Raw genomic sequence first — 17,410 nt, forward strand, 5'->3', positions numbered from 1 at the left:
TAGAAAGATTTACAATTTGGGAGAAGAGAAAAGTATCTCCTAGACTATAATCGAAATTTAAGAAAAACACTTTAACGAAATTGAGGTCCTATTACTCTCTAAACTCTTTTTTTTTTATAATTTAGCACACCACTCCACGTAGTTAAGACGCGTGAGAGATATTTGGATACCATGTAAGCCCAAAAAGTGTACAAAATTACAAAAAAAAATAAGTTTAAGGATAATATTATTTTAATTCAGTTAAGGTGTGTCTCTGAAATTTGGATCATAGTCTAGAGGAGTACTTCTACCTCTTCTCGATATTATCAAAGTTTCATCATACTTGTGCCCAAATTTACCAACAAATTGGCCCATTGGTTTGTTTTTCTCTAAATGTGTTTGACAAAAATATTTTTGACATTCAACAAACATCTACTATCTTCAATAATAGCTCTACTTGTCCTCTGAATAAGTTTGACGACAAGTAGACTCCACCTCTACTTACTCTAACAGTGAAATGCCCCAGAAATGTTGCAATAAGAGATTCATAACCCAATAATTTAGTTCAAGTTTAGCCCTTGTTTTATGCTGCATAATTTTGTAGTGAGACTTGTAGAATTAGCCAAACATAGTCATTTTACAAGATAAATGGGAAACTCTACCAAACGACCTCTTATAGTATTAGCTAAATAGAGTCATTACATGATAAATGTGTCTCTAGCTAAGTGTAATAGACCTATTTTATTTACACGAACATTTCTAGCAAACGTAATTCCTAACACGTCTCGCCTAATTGCTTCGTAGACAAACATACCATAACTTTATTAGGATTATTTGCCTTGGCATTGATAGACACTTAAAGTTGCTTGAAAATTTTCATTTCAAACACCTTCAACTAAGACCTATACCTATTTTTTCGTCAAAAGAGTCTCCTGCAGATGGTCATTCCATCACCTAACGAAACTTGAGAAATTTAATTTCGGTTATCTGCAGCAAGGAATTTGTTGAACTCATGTAAGTAACTTCTTTCTGGTCTCATCAACTCTTCTCTGGCATCGCTAGTGTTCCATACCATGGTGTATTATCATACACTATCAAACCTCCAATTTTGCTATGTGTCTGTTATGACAACTCATACACTTGTTTACTTCACAAATGGATAAATTTGGATCCCACATTTAAAAACTTCCTCCAAACTCCTAACTCAATACAATTAAATTCGTACACATGGTGTAAGAACACATGAATTAGTTCAACAATTTCATTAGCACATACATAATTAGTAATACGCTCATATACAACATCAATAGATGAACATTTTTATTCAATCTACGTTTTTTCCACATAATCATACGAAGGTTGATATATTATTCATAACATCATCTAGCTAATCATCCCAGAAAATTTCATTTATTTTGATGATTAATCAAACATTATTTGATGAAACTATTGACAAGCGACATGACTTCTAATCAATAGCTAATATGGTATTGAAGTGATGGTCATCTGCAAGTGAAACTTTGAGTACGAGTTGTACCTAATTTTGTTAGTCAAAAGAGTCGCCTGCAGATGGTCATTCCATCACCTAATGGAACTTGAGAAATTTGAATTCGGGTATCTGCAGCAAGGGATCTGTTTAACTCAAGTAAGTAACTTCTTTCTGATCTCATCAACTCGTGAACGCTCTCCTCTGGCATCACAAGTGTTCCATACCATAGTGTGTTATCATACACTATCAAACCTCCAACTTTCACCAGCTGCATTAGTCTCTCGTGATAGTTTCCGTAGTTAGTTTTATCCGCGTCCACAAATGCAAAATCAAAACTACTTTTGTTATTATCATCTTCCAGGAGTTTGTCAAGAACAGGTAAAGCCGGGGAGTGTTTGAAATTGATCTTATGCTCCACACCGGCTTTTTGAATGATTGGCAGGCCCATTTCATAAGACTTGAGATCCGGGTCAATTGCTAGGATCTTGCCATCATCAGGAATTGTAAGAGCAGTCAGAAGCAGAGAATAACCGGTGAAGACTCCGAGTTCAATTGTGTTTTTGCCATTTAACATATCCAACAGCATGACTATCAGTTGACCTGAATCAGGTGATGCACCCATAAAAAATTCAGGATGATTTTCTGTTATACCCCTGATCTCTTTAAGAGGAGCGGGTTCTCGTGGGTAAACACTAGTCTCCAAAATATACTGGTGATGTTTCAAATGAATTGATGATTAGTAAATTCAACAAACAAAAAATATTGGGAAGAAGAATTTGAAAGACGATAAAAAGATGACCTGATATAATTCTCGACTCTGTAATAACCCTTTATGATCAAATGGTGAACCTTCAACCTGTAAACATAATCAAACAACGAAAAATCAACGAAAACAACGTACCCAATGAAAGTAGATCTAGAGAGGGTAGAGCATACCTAACCTTATCCGTACTTTGTGAATGCAGAAAGACTATTCTCGATAGATCAATTTCTTTAATTAGAAAATTAAGAAAAACAATAATTGAAGACCACAAAGTTGATTGCCTTCAAAATGATAATTCAGTCAAAATACCCAAACCCAACGGAATAGGAATGGTCATATTTATCAAGTAAGTTTGTCTAAAATTATAATTATAGTAATAAAATTGGACATGTACAATGACAGATTCAGATATAAGCAAAAAGCGAAGAACTAGAGACCTCATCAGAAGTCTTAGATTGCAGATTCATTCTCCGACCTGAAAATGGCAGCTGCATTTTGGGTTGCAAAATCCACCGCAACGACGGTCTTTCATAAACAGCCTTCAAAGCAGCAAAGTTATGAACTCCAATTACAGACGCCATGATTTTCAACCTTCAAAAATTTTCTAGCTCTGGAAAACAATTTAGAAAACATGAAATTCTGCTGCAGCAACTGAATTTTGTCAGTCAGTTATAGAAAGAGAGTGTACAGATCTGGTGTGCCCACTACATTTGCTACGGCACTGGAATTTGAATACTACAATACATGATGATTCATAACTTTAAAAATATAACGACTTCACTCGCAACTTTTAATGTTGGATTCGCCTCCCATTTTTTACCATTTGCTAGACGCTATCCACATAAGTTTCGATACCAAATTTTAACTTATGTTAACAAATTACGATACTAACATAGTGTTAGAAGTAGAAAGAAATGTAGAATTTAAAGGTTGAAGAGAAGATTTGAGTGAAGAGAAGGAAACCTTTGTGTCTTACCAAATCTTTCTTCCTATTTCTCTCACTTGCACTTACAATCTCTCGTGTTATATGCTCTTCCACATGATTCACTCCTTTTTTTTTTCTACAAAAATATCTTTGTCTTAGTTTTTTTCTTTTTAAGAATATCTTTGCCGCGAACATAAAAATTATATTAATGCTCTATAGCTACAATTTAATTTATATAAATCACGATGATTTGTATAAATTAGATGTCAATATTTATGAAAATTATTTTTATATATGTATATGTTATTTGTATTTATATATCCAGCGGCGGATGTATGTTATGAATTATGGGTGCTTAAGCACCCATTGCTTTTTACAATAAACATTAATATTTGTTTGTAATGTCTAATAATTTATTCAAATGTATTAATAAGCAACCGCAATTCTCAAAATAAAAATAATTAAATACCCATAAAATAAAATAAGAGTGATGAGCGAGACTCGGAAAGAGTGGCGAATGGCAAAGTATTTACTACGAATTAGAATTAAGTGACACTATCGTTATAACATTTATTTTATATTAATAATTTATCATTCATATAATTTTTCCAAATTTTTCCTACTATTTGATCCATTTTTGTCGAACACTTTAATTAAAAACATAATTTTATATAACTATTTAATATTAAAGACGGTATGAATAGAATACTAATCTCTTTTAATTTGTCAATAAATACAAGATATATATGAATCATTTATATCAACAACTCCTCTCAAATCTTTTCCACAAGAAAAATCAAACAAATAAAAAGTGAACAAAGAAAAACTAAATGGGAAAAGAACATATATAAGAAAATTCAATTATTTCGGTTTATAAAAGAGGAAAAAGCCATACACGTGGAAATTGTTTTTTTGTCCAATAATAAAAAGGTACACGATGGAAGGAAAAATTATTTGATAGAATATCTTTTTGAATAAAAAATTATTGACTTCAGCGACATTCTGTCTTATTATTATAGATATTTAGAACATTATATACTAATACTATAATAAAAAAATTATGTATTGAAAATAGCCCTTCTTATTGCCATCAAAGTCGCAAAGTAATCTTCATGTATGTGAGCATGGATTTAATGCATTATCAACTGAAAATCTCCAAGCTATCTATGAAAAAATGGAGAAGAAGGGCTATTTTAATGGCAATGAAGAAGGACTATTTTATACGGAAATGAAATCGTGCTATTTTTAATGAAAATGGAGAAGTTAACAAACAGGGATTTGATAATGGGTTAAAAGGGATGGGTTTTGGGTCGGATAAGATATAGAAGAAGGGTTTTGTTACGGTTTGGGTTATTTAAAAGAGGGGTGATTTATGGGTGTTTTAAAATTGGGTCAAAACATTTTAGGGACGTGTTTGATCCATTCCATTTTTAAATTAAATAAAATGTCAAGTGGTAATATAAAAATGATGTAGAAAATTCATTTGACATTTAAAAAAAGTAAAATTAGTTGGATATTTCGAGTTGGCCAACTAACACTCATTAGGGCATATTTAGACGAAAAGTTGGACGATGAGGTTATAAATGGACCAAACTTTAAACGGATGGTGTATCTAGACTTTTTCGAATAGTTTAAGGGCATATTTTGACCTTTTTCCTATTTATTATAATCAAAGGTGATATAGTAAAATTACTATTTTATTTATAATTTCTTAAAAAGTACGTAAAGTGTATTGTCGAATAAGGAAAAAAAAGTGGGATTCAAAGTTATTTAAAAAGGAAGATTCATGGCTGTAATTTGAAATTAATTTCTAAAGAGAGAATAAAACTCTAAAAGAGAGAAAAATGACAAAGATGTGCACAAAAAGAGATAATAAATTGAAAACGACAGCCTAAAAAATTCATATTTGCGCTTTGAACACAATTAAGTATGAAAAATCCATTATTTGGCGAATTGTTAAAAAAAGGAAAAATTTTCACATATAGCCATTTTAAAAAAATTAACTATTCTCTCTAGCTATATTTGTAGCTACATGTTATATGGAGAAGAGAGGCGAGCGATACTGGGAGAGAGAGAGGAGAGAGGCGAGAGAGAGGGAGAAAAGAGTGGGAGAAAGGTGAATATATATATATATATATATATATATATATATTGGTTAGATAATTGTATATTATACATATGTAATTGTATATATGACAAGAGAGATTGGGAGAGGGCAGAGAGTGGGAGAGAGGTGAATTATGTATGTATATAATTGTATGTAACTATATATTATATATATACATTTGTATAAATGGCAAGCGAGATTGAGAGAGGAAGGTGAGATGCGAGCGAGAGAGGGCAGAGAGTGAGAGAAAGGTGAATTGTATATGTATATAGGCTAAAAAAACTGTATATTATACATATTTATTTGTATATCCTGGCGAATTATACATGTACAAACATAACTAATTATACAAACTCAAAGTCATCCCACATAGTTAATGTATAATGTTAGTTGCGAATGGTAATTATAGCAAAGTATTGCTATGTTGAGTAATTAAATAGTATAAATTTACTTATCCGCATAATTTCCATAAAAAAAACCATTATTTTCTATCAATTTGATTTGTAACATATCACATCGTGCCATTTTTTTCAAAGTCATGAAAAGTAAGTTGGAAAAATATTTAAAAATTATCTACCATAGATTTTAAATGGAAAATAATAAAAATATCTCCTTAAATTCAAATATTCTATCGGCTCCACCAAAAATAGTACAACAAGATTGATATCAACATTAAATTTTAATTTCAATGGTATTTATAATCACATATTCATTCATAATGAAATAGTTGAATTTTTTAAGCGACAAGTATAAACCGCACTCATATAAATCACCTTGTGACAACCGTGTAAATAATCCATATATAATGATTAACTAGTACTTTTAATAAATATTTTTTTTACTAAAAAGATAGAAAAATATATACCTGGATTTAAATTGCACATGTAAAACCCTCAAAGAAATTCATGAAATTTGAACCTTTTGTAAGTTTGGCAGAACGTTTGAATTCCAATTTTTTTTTTTTGAACTTAAATTGAGGCAATATAATACTCCATAAATAAATTATGAAATTCTTTTATGTTTTAGTTGAGATATTTTTTGTTAATTTTAATATCAAATTATAAATAGTGAATAATTTTGAAACCATAATTAAACGTTAATAAAGGACTGGAAAGGGCATATTGGTCTTTTTCCTTTTCTTCCCTATTTATATAATAATATTTATAAGTTTTTGTTGATCTTTTTTTTTTTAATTTGTATTTGTTAATCCTGTTATTATATATTGCAACAATGTAAATTTATATATTATAAAATAAAGAAAGAATATATAGAAACTGACATGGATCTCTATTCTTTTAATTTGTATTTGTTAATCCTGTTATTATATATTGCAACAATGTAAATTTATATATTATAAAATAAAGAAAGAATACATAGAAACTGATAAGGGTTCTGGCCGGGCCAATCTATTCTTTTTTCAAAAAAATACACATATTTTTTATAATGGTGTTGGTGTTACTATGTTAATTAAATCCACAAATAAAATTATCTTTGTAATATTTATTGGGTTTGATTTCAAGTAAAAGTATAAATAACTAAATAGAAATATTAACTTAATTATTTTCTAGTGATCATAATAAAATAAAAAAAATATGACAATATTTCATAGGTTAACTACGTAATGATTCCCTAGAAATTTTAGGGAATTTTATTTTATGTAGTACATATTTTATAAATATAATTTGTATTTAAATTTATATATTTAAAACTTTAAATAGATTTTGAGTTTGGACTCTTTCTTCTTTTTAATACTTTATTTTATTTTTATCTTTCAATTATTTTTTATTTGATTTAAAGACGAGTCTACCCATATTTTTCAAACCCCACAAATAAGCATACTTATTCAGATCAAAGTTAAAAACATTTTTCTTAAATAAGTTTCAACAATCTTAACTCAGCGCTATCAAATCACGGAGAACCATTTATTTATGAATATTTTTTATAATGTTTGTTACAAGGAACCCACTTTTGTGTTTAGAGGAAAACATAGAATATTTCGAAATCCTTTCAAACTTAAAATTTTTTGGTGTCTATAGGGGGTTTTAGAATGCTGCTTTTGATAAAGTGCTAAAACTTCTAAAGTTTGTCTATAGATACAATCGTCTATAACTTGAACCCCATGCTTATATTACTGAAATTCAATTTGATTTCTTCAATAACTTACATTAAAAATTGAAGACACATTAATTTGGTTTCTCTCTTTCAAGGTGTCTTTTGAACTTCAGTTCAATACAATATTTGTAGTACATCAATCTATGCAGATTGGACATGGTTGATGCTATGTTTTTCCTTGCTAAGAATTTATGGGTGGTTCTAGGGATGTCAAAAATGAGCCAAATAAAGTAATCTACTAACCTAATCAGGGGCATAGCTACCTCGTAGGAAGGGTTTCATCCGAACCCCTTTTGGCGGAAAATTATATTATCTATAGATAGTTAAAATAATTTTATATGTATAGATGTCGAACTGCTTTCGGCTACTTCATGTATCTATTTCTACAGACTTTGAACCCCCTTAAAAATCCTGGCTCTGCCTTTGAACTTAATTGGTACAATAATGTTAAGGGTTGAGCTCAAAATAATTTTGTCAAATGAAAAAATGAGATAGCTCTAATTAAAAAATAATTACTATTAAAGATAAAATAAAAAAAATAATTAATTTTGTCATAAATTGAGATGACCCTAGTCCATATTAAGCGAAAATATCTTTATTTTTTAAAATAATTAGCATATAAATCATAAAGAAAAGATTATTTACATCATTTATTTTGAATAATAAATTTTATCATAAATCATTTAATAGTGTTATTAATTACTTCACATTTTTTAGTTAAATAGTTTGAAAATAATCAAAAGGGTAATGGTCGAAAGTAGTATTTCATTTGTCTTTAAATATTTCTCTTAATAAGGAGTGCGTCAAATCTCAACAATTCACTTAATAAAGATTAAAGAAAGTGCATTAACCTTAGTTAGGGTATTTATAATTTTCAATAACAATTATGTATTATTAAAAATAAAATGAGAAAAATAATTAATTTTATTATAAATTGAAATGACTCTAGTCCATATGAATTATTAGAGGTATGTCACACATAGTAAAAAAATATTTAAGACATTAATAAAATATCACTTTCTACTATCCTCTTGATTATTTCCAAATTGTCCCCTAAATTTATATTGTGGTAACCTTATTAAAATTAAGGTTCTTAAATCTTTCATAATATTTCTTCAACTTTATTAATTATTTCTCTAAGTCAAACTATTAAGACCTTAGAGCACGTTAGTAATTAATGCAATTCAAGTGTGGTTATATGTAAATAGATGTTGGGCTCTCAAGGAATTGAACTATAGATTTTGGAAAATAATATGACACCTATAAAATACTCCTATATAAGATTTGTGAATGAAAAATTAAAAAAAGAAGTTCAAAATTCTGAATTTTTTTAACATCCTCCTAAACCCCGATTCCTAAGTCCTATATACTGTTCAACAATAGTTGTTCACGATAGACTTGACATATTCCTTAACAAACTATAAATAGAAGGGTGATTTTATTATATCACCCTTTAAATGTAATGAATACAATATCTTGAAAAATATAATTGAGAAATAACTATAATTAATTATAAAGATAAATTATGAACTAAGTATAAAATTATCCATGAATTTGATAAAATGAACAAATATCATTAAATATATATTTATAGTATAATAGACAAGTATCGTGGGACGGATGAAGTAATACAAAAAGTAGAAGCCAAACAAGTGAAAGGAGGACCAAAGATCGTGTTGGATGGTCGGAGGTATCCATTCTTAATCGGAAGTCTCCAATTCAAATTTCAATATAAAATTACTTTCAATAGAAAATGTTTTAAATTTGAATTAATTAAAGTCCAAAACAAATCCCAAACACTAGGTTCAAATCAATAACAATAATATATCCAGTGTAATTTTACAGGTGAAATTTTAAAGTGTAGAATGTATGCAGACTTTATCCTTATCCTGTGAAAGTAGAAATGTTATTTTCAAATGATTCTCGTCTCAAGCAATGCATATCAAACCAATTTTAAAAAATAAAATATAGAAGTAAAAAAGATATAGAAAATATATAGTAGAGAAAACATTACATAGCATTCAGAAAAGAAAAAAAAAACATAAACACTAACAAGTTAATACAATAATCGATAAAAAATAACAGATAGTAATATAAATCGAAGGAGAAAAAACTACGAGAATAATACTAATAGTACTGATATGCAAAGAGAAAAAGGTAAAAAGGAACACTTGGCTAAGGTTTTCACTTGCACGTTACAAAAGGTAGAAAAAGAAAGTGAAATAAACTATGATTGTGTTTGCTACATATAACCGTTATATAACGGATCCATATGTTATACCGGGCTACATAATTCAAATATTTAGTTAATAAAGCAAAAAAGCTTATTCCACTTTAAACTTTTTTTCCCTCCTTCCCAATATTGAACTTTTCTTTCAACATTCATATAATATATAGTTTTTAATACTTATAAAAGACTTCTCAACATTATCATTCAAACATTTTCCTATCTAACTCTTCTTAATTCCCCCCTCCCTCCCTCACTATGGGTTCTTGCATTAGTAAATGCAATCCCCAAAAAAATCGTCAAGAAGATGATGATGATCAACATCATGAATGTGTTAAAGATAAACTTGTGATATCACAAGCTCCCGTATCACCAAAAATTCATGTTCCTTCTTCAACTATCCAACCACCTCGAAAACTTATATCTTCTTCTCCTTCTTCGTCTTCTTCTTCTTGTTCAGTATCTCTTTCATCGATTTCTTCTACTGCAACAAATGTTACGTTATCTTCATCTTTGTCATCGTCATCTTCCTCCTCTTCCTCCTCTTATTTCAAGGATCGTTCTTTCTCGAATGATTTCTTGTTGTCTTGTGCACGAGAACATGACCATATACTTGACATCAAGAAAAACAAAGTTAGTCATCAAAATACATCAACCATGTCTACAATTGACAAGAAATACACGCGATCACCATCATTATCATCATCAACCACTTTGTCCAAACCACCAAGTCCTCGAAGAGAGTGCAATTCAACAACGACCCCTAAGAAAAGGCCACGTGCCAATTCACCAATCATGGTTAGACAAAAGAGTTTTAGAAAAGAAGATGATCAACAACTCATGATCAAAGGAGGTAACATTGGTAATAATAATACTTCAAGTATTACCTCCACCTATCATCATTTTCCTAGTACTAGAACAACCCTAAAATCGCCATCTCCAAGTCGAAGATTTCCTTCAAATTCGAATGGTGACATGAAGGAGAACTCATTTAGAAAATCAATAGCTTCAAAAGGTAACAATGGAAGTGTTATATCAAGATCATCATCTCTAAGAAGAGATCAGAATCATTTGACTCCAAAAAATGAAGGAAAAATGAGAAATAATGTTTTTCCAATTTCTCCAAAGATTGATGAAATGGAAATTGGAGAAGAAGTGAAGTCAAATGATCAAGATTTTGACTCATTACTCATGGAGGATATTAATAATCCTCTTATTGCCTTGGATTGTTTTATTTTTCTCTAGAGATATACATGTTTTTGATACATATTTTTTGTTTTTTTGCTTTACTTTTTATGGGTCTCAAGAGGAATTGAACCCATAAATTAATGGTGAAAGTATGGCACTTTCAACCATATTGTTAAGACTTGTCTTGTTTGGAACGACAAGCTAAGCATGTTCATAACGTGTGATTTTTTTCCATATTTATCCTTCATTTTTTTCTTTGATCTTTTTATTGTACATTCCTTGGAAAACTATCATTTCGACAGGATACAAAAGGAAAGATTTATTGTGTTTGTTGGAATTATTTGATTTATCTAAATTGGTATACTTGTTTTGACTTAGTTATATATATATTTTTTTTATATAAAGAAAAATGAATGTGACTTGTGTAGTACATTATTTGCTTTTAATATTCTTTTTATTGTTGAATTTCTTTAAAAGAATTGCACGTTCACCTATTGCTTAGTCTTGGAATTGACAACAAGATTTTAAAATTTCTTGCCAAATATCAATTGTCAACTACATCATCATTTTGAATTTTGCTAGAAACAACGGGTTTTGATTTTTATGAAAAGCACATATTTGGCCATTTCCTTGTTTACCTTCCCTTTTTAAAAATAGTTCGTTATAAAAAAAAATTGGAATCTGAATATTAGCAATACATACGTTCTTCGGGATGATTCAATTTATTTGGAAAATAGTTATCCACAATTCCTGACCAAATCCACAATTCCATATGAACGATCAGATATCGACCCCTCCTCCCTCAAGGCTTTTTAAGTTGAGCATGTCGCATAGGGCTTCTCTGTGTAGTTAATAGGTTATTAATTTGACTATATAACAAAGTTTAACTTAAGAAATTAAAATATTAAATTATTGTCTTGAAATATGTCATTACATTTGTATATCTATAAGACTTTTAAAATTTATAATAAAATTTGTGTAACTATAAAAGAAATTCATTATGAAATATAGAAAATAATTTAATTTAACGGATTTTAATAAATAAGTGTCAAACGAGGATGGAGTAACAAATAAAGGAACATGATACACTATAACAAAGAGATATTTAGAGGCAATTGAGTTACATTTGATGTGTCTTATACAACGAAGAAAACTACTCGACATAGCTGAAATTGATTAATTATTGTATATTCTTTTAGATGACTGGTATCATGATCCACTGAGATTCAACTTAATTCATGAAGAAAAAAAGGCGGATGAAACTAGCTATAAAATTGTGAATATGTGATGAACTAATGCTCTCTAAATTACTCACTAGTTCAAAATTAACGAGGTGCAAAAGCCTTGGTAAAAATGAAACATTATTCTTCAATGAATTTAGCTAAGAGAGGCCAAATCCCTTGCTAAAAGGAACATCTTTTTTCCCCGCTATTTTGGTTTAAACATCACACTAGCCGTTTCTTTTAGTGTTGGCATGTTGTTGGTGGCGGAATCAGAAGTTTCAATAAGGGGATTTAAAATTTAAAGAAATAGACACGAAATAGTAGAAGATCGACATCTACTACAGTACTACCTAAAAAAAATTATTTTAACCATGTATAAATAATATAATTTCCTCTGAAGAATTCAGGTGGCTCCACCACTGAATGTCCCTATCCTTTTAACTTTGCTATTAATGGTGGTTGCTGCTTCTTCGTCTACATTCTTTTTCTTGTTGTTCTGCTTCTTCATTCTTCTTCTTTGGCTATTTTTTAAAAATTATATATAAAAAAATCAATGTATCGAAAATGTGAATCGTTTTGAACAAATTATATATTAAAAGACTGAAAATATCAAAGAGAATTTCATATCTAAATTTGGAGATTATTTAGATGTCATTCGAAATTGGTCGAGATTGATTTTGCCAGAGTATATCTCATGTATAGTTAAGCTATATTCAGTTTTTTGAGCGTATCTTAATGTTTAGTTAATGTATAAATCACGTATAAGTAAGTTATATGGTATAGTCAATGTATACATTTTATAATTTTTGACAAACTATACTATATAATCAATGTACACTTCCTATGACTTTTGCTATAATAAAAACATGGTTGTATATTTGTTGTAAACTAATTACTATATTTGTTAGAATCAAATCCACACACACGCTTGAAGGTTGCCCAAAAATAAAAGGACCCCTCACAAATAATTGTTGGCGGACCAGTAATCTCACTCAATCCTACAACAGAAGCTTGAATTGAAGTGTTGCAAATATAATTTTAGCCAATACAACATATCTTAATTGACTTGTATCTTTTTTAATATATAAACAATCCTATATATTAATAGTATTTTGTATTTGCGCTCAAATAAATATATTCTCTTTGTTCCATTTTATGTTAGGAAGTTTGACTCGACACAAAATTTAAAAAAGGAAGATTTTGAAAACTTGTGATTCAAAATGAATGGTAGAAATCTGTGTGACTATAAATTATATTTTATAGTCAAACAGTCACTTAATATATAAATGTGTCATTTTTTTTGTGATGGACTAAAAAGGAAAGTAAATCAAGAGAAAGAGGAGGTATTAAGGAGACTAAATTGAAAATTTATCTCAAGAAATTTCATTGAACAAGACAAAAATGTTTTATTACATGATATCTGCAAAACTAAATTACTCTATAATTTGATATGTTCATCATATATAATCTATAGACAATATGCTTCAACATCATCACAAGCCTCAAATTCTTTAATTTCTTTAGCTTTCGATGATCTTCAAGCAGAAACAATTATATCTCTCTAAATGTTACTCGTATTAGACATGAACTTCTCCGTCAAAAACGAGCAACTCTTAATCAATTTTTCATATCTATACACATTCAAATTGATCTAATACTACCCCAATTGTTACACTCTCCCATCATCAAAAGACATTTTTCGATTTATTTTCGTCTTTGTAGAAGAAGTAGTGACAGAGTTTGTGCCCTTAGATGGTGCTGAAGAAGGGGAAGGCAATTTCTTAGGCAACATTTGTTCCCAAGTAGTAGAAGCCTTAGGCAATCTTGATCCTTCTGAAACAACAATACTAAAAAACAGAATAAAAATCAGACATTGCTTCCAATAACTTAACATAATGAAAGTTCAAGATTGTGTTTTTTTTTTGTTTGGTTTGTGTATGTGGAGTGTTGATTGAAGATTTTGTAAAAGAGTTGAGGTTTTTGATGGTTTGTGATAAGAGACATATTGAGGAATGTGAGAAGTTTGCCAACTTGTTTGTTAGAGTAAAGTTAAGTCAATGGCAGACAACATTTAATTTAACAATTCTACAATGTTGTTGTTACTATATAATAATATAAAGTAAGAAAAATAAAGATGATAAGAGTATAGTTTAAAGAGGAAGTTATGGAATGTTGTTTTGTTATTGTGGTCCTAAAATAATGTTTAGGGGACAATGAGGGAACAAATCTTTGTTGTCAGCCTATCTAAAGTAAAATAAAACAATCAGTATAGCCACTTATAAGATAATAATAAAATACTAAATCAAATGAACATTCACCATTTTAATTTGGTTTGGTCCAACTCTGTTGAATGAGTATGACATGCATATTATATGGTTGCTTGTTAATTTTTAAAATACACTCATGAGTAAATCAAAATTATTCATCATCTTTATCGACAATTAATTAACAGTAACATCTTAGTATATGCAGCTAAAGATGTATTTTTAGTGATAATGAGCAGTATTCTTTGTAAATATTATTAAAGTTTATAGCAATATCGAATCTAATGAAAACTAATTAATGTCAGTAAACAATCTAACACTCTTTATTAATGTGCATATTTGTTGCCGATTATAATATTTTTGTTATAGTAATAGGATATAATACGAATATATGATACTACAAGAGAAGTACAATTTTGTGATGGATAAATGCGTTATAAATTTGTGATGGTTTTACGACGAAATTTATTTATGTTGACAAAACACCAATACGCCTTTTGAGTCTAATACGAAACAAATACAAAAGGTGTGAGGTTTGAGGACTAAAAGGGTTCATCTGAATTTTTATAACAAGAAAATCATATCACACTGTATTTAATAAGGCTATTTTTCTCAATGTATATATGTAATAATAGATAATGAATTTTTAGGTGCAAATTATTTTAGCTCATGATCAACTAAACATTAGTGTAAATTCATCAATATTAATCATGCAAACATGAGACGTGTGCATTTATTTAAAATTATATATATATAAAAGTATAGCTATGAAGACAGAAATAATTCCATATAATAAAAAGGGTAACAATTATTGAAAGAAATTAAATCCCAAAAAGAAGTATTAAGCAAACACTTTTGTAGACAACAAAAGTGAATTGTTAAACAAACATTGAGAGATAATGAGAGTCGGTAGTGTACGTGCGGTTCAATCATATACTTTTGAAGTTAATAATTAGAGCAACCCTTTGTTTGTGCATAGGGCAGCTTCTATGTATTTGTATAAATTATTAAAAATATTATGTAACTCTTTGCTTTCATCATAGGACAAGCTTCTTTTCCTTGAAGCAATACATAATATAACATCTATCCGTTTCGATTTATATAATGTGTTTTAATTGGATATGAAATTTGAAAAGGAAAAAAATATTTTGAAATAAGTTATAGATATATGAGGTTCTGACTAAAAATATATATATTTTTATATTTGATTAGATAAAATCATTTGGAAACATTTCACTAGAAAATAAAATCGTTAAAATAAAAAAAATGATTTTTCTAATAGAAATACAAATTCTACAAGTAGCATCTGACATCTCATCAGCACACTCCTCCCCCATGGCCCTTATTCCCACCAACCACCACCCCACGCCCTACCCCGGCCTCTACTCCATCTTGAACTCTGAGTGTTTGTCTAGATTATATATAAACGTTTTTAGAATAATATTTTTTCTTCGTTAATACGTACCAAATATAAGAAAATAAGTATGAAAATCATTTATTCCTTCTTAGTACCAAATTATATTCTTAAAGTATCATTTTTTTTAATTGACTAAATATTAAAAGTGTGTCGTATAAATTGAGACAAAAGAAGTAAATAATTGTAAACAGGGTTCCAGGCTATAGCTCCTTTTATTGAAGCATAGTTATCTGTTTCCATAAAGCAATAGAATGTGTTTTTTTTTTTTTTTTTGTCCCTCTCTCACTTTAGCATTGTCATGTCAAGGCAACAAATTCTCATCATTTTTCAAATTGTGAAATCCAATCATTTTTTTAATCACTACTAATGCATCATACTTCTTGTTCTTTATCATCTTCATTTTGTTTGTAATGATTCAAATGCCAAAAATTTAAATTTTGAATTTGATCAAAAATTTTAAATTTGAATTCGCTTGTACGAAAGTAGGGTGTTTGTATGGAGTTTTGAATAATTGAGAGGCCTTTTTCAAGACAAGTTAGTTGGAAGGAGGTGGAAGTTTGAACCTATCCCCAAGAGGTGGGCCAAAATTTAAAGCCACAATTGTGGTCTATGTTCATTGATAAATTTGGATCATCAAAAGACTCAAATGAGATATTAAGATAATAATAATGGCTGCGCATGTTTGCCCTTTGCTACTTTTTAATTCTCCAACTCTATTTATGTTATAAAGTTCACATAGAAAATGTTAAAGAGTTTGGTATTAAGTATAAACCGTAAATTATTTTCCTTCTTTGTATATTAAGCGTTGGTTTGAGTCTGATTTGGAAAAAGCCACCAATATTATCATTCCTCAGTCCCATACTATATTGAATTTCACAATTTCCTATGTGAGGTTATTTTCTCGATGAGTTAACTCTACGTCAAGTCTTGTCTAATCACATCTCCCAATACTTCTTCGGCCTACTTTTGAAAGTGTGCACAGTCAACTTCTCATACCTTTGTAGACTACACTATGGAAACCGTGTATGTTTTCTTCACATCTAAATCATCTCAATTATACTTCTCGCATCCTGTCCTTCACCGAAGTCAATCTAAATCATCTCAATTATACTTCTCGCATCCTGTCCTTCACCGAAGTCACTTTCATCTTGTCCCGAATATTTGACTTTCCTGATTCTATCTCTCTTAGTATGTCACACATCCATTGCAACATCCTCGTTTAGACAACTTTTATTTTCTGAACATGAGAGTATTTGAACCACTACACTGTAAAAGTTGCTATTAAGTTTTAATAGCACTTTCTTATCACACAAGACTCTAAATGCGAGCCTCTACTTCATTCACCCTGCACCAATACTGAGCGGCATACTCATCAATCACCCATTTCCTAGAATAACAGACCCAATATATATGTCCTGATCCCTATAAACAGGCAACCAAAACAATAACACACAACAATATGAAGTTAGTGACCATTTTCTTTTCCTCAAACCCAGACTCTGCAACTTATAACATGTGTCTTCTTACTGAAAAGCAAACTTACCTACATTGCAGAACTAAAGGCAATGTAAATTGATGAAAATATAACTATGTTATACAGAAACATTGCAAATGTAGCACATTTGACATAGTGTTAACACTTCTCATGCTATAGTTTCAACTTCTTTCTAATAGCTGCATTGACATGACACAAGAAACATAACATGTACTGGGCTG

At 29.4% G+C, this 17,410-nt stretch overlaps 2 protein-coding genes across 6 annotated transcripts; one reads left to right on the plus strand and one right to left on the minus strand.

Moving 5' to 3' along the window:
* Positions 1-1,226: 1,226 nt before the first annotated feature.
* LOC107015723 (probable caffeoyl-CoA O-methyltransferase At4g26220) lies at positions 1,227-3,368 on the minus strand. 5 transcript variants are annotated; one of them, XM_015216097.2, is made up of 4 exons: positions 3,208-3,368; positions 2,669-2,841; positions 2,268-2,324; positions 1,227-2,177 (listed from the first exon to the last, which is right to left on the minus strand). In XM_015216097.2, the coding sequence occupies exons 2-4, from the start codon at positions 2,810-2,812 to the stop codon at positions 1,530-1,532; spliced, it is 849 nt and encodes a 282-aa protein (XP_015071583.1). In that variant the 5' UTR covers positions 2,813-2,841; positions 3,208-3,368; the 3' UTR covers positions 1,227-1,529. The 5 variants fall into 5 exon arrangements, with proteins under 5 accessions (XP_015071583.1, XP_027772525.1, XP_027772526.1 ...); XM_027916724.1 differs by having other exon boundaries at positions 2,707-2,841; positions 3,208-3,349; XM_027916725.1 differs by having other exon boundaries at positions 2,707-2,841; positions 3,195-3,213.
* A 6,438-nt stretch (positions 3,369-9,806) lies between these two features.
* LOC107017164 (uncharacterized protein DDB_G0271670) lies at positions 9,807-11,167 on the plus strand. The gene has a single exon (XM_015217438.2). The coding sequence runs from the start codon at positions 9,861-9,863 to the stop codon at positions 10,845-10,847; it is 987 nt and encodes a 328-aa protein (XP_015072924.1). The 5' UTR covers positions 9,807-9,860; the 3' UTR covers positions 10,848-11,167.
* The last annotated feature ends 6,243 nt before the right edge of the window (positions 11,168-17,410 follow it).

Source organism: Solanum pennellii, chromosome 4 (assembly GCF_001406875.1).
Source record: "Solanum pennellii chromosome 4, SPENNV200".
Lineage (NCBI taxonomy): Eukaryota > Viridiplantae > Streptophyta > Magnoliopsida > Solanales > Solanaceae > Solanum > Solanum pennellii.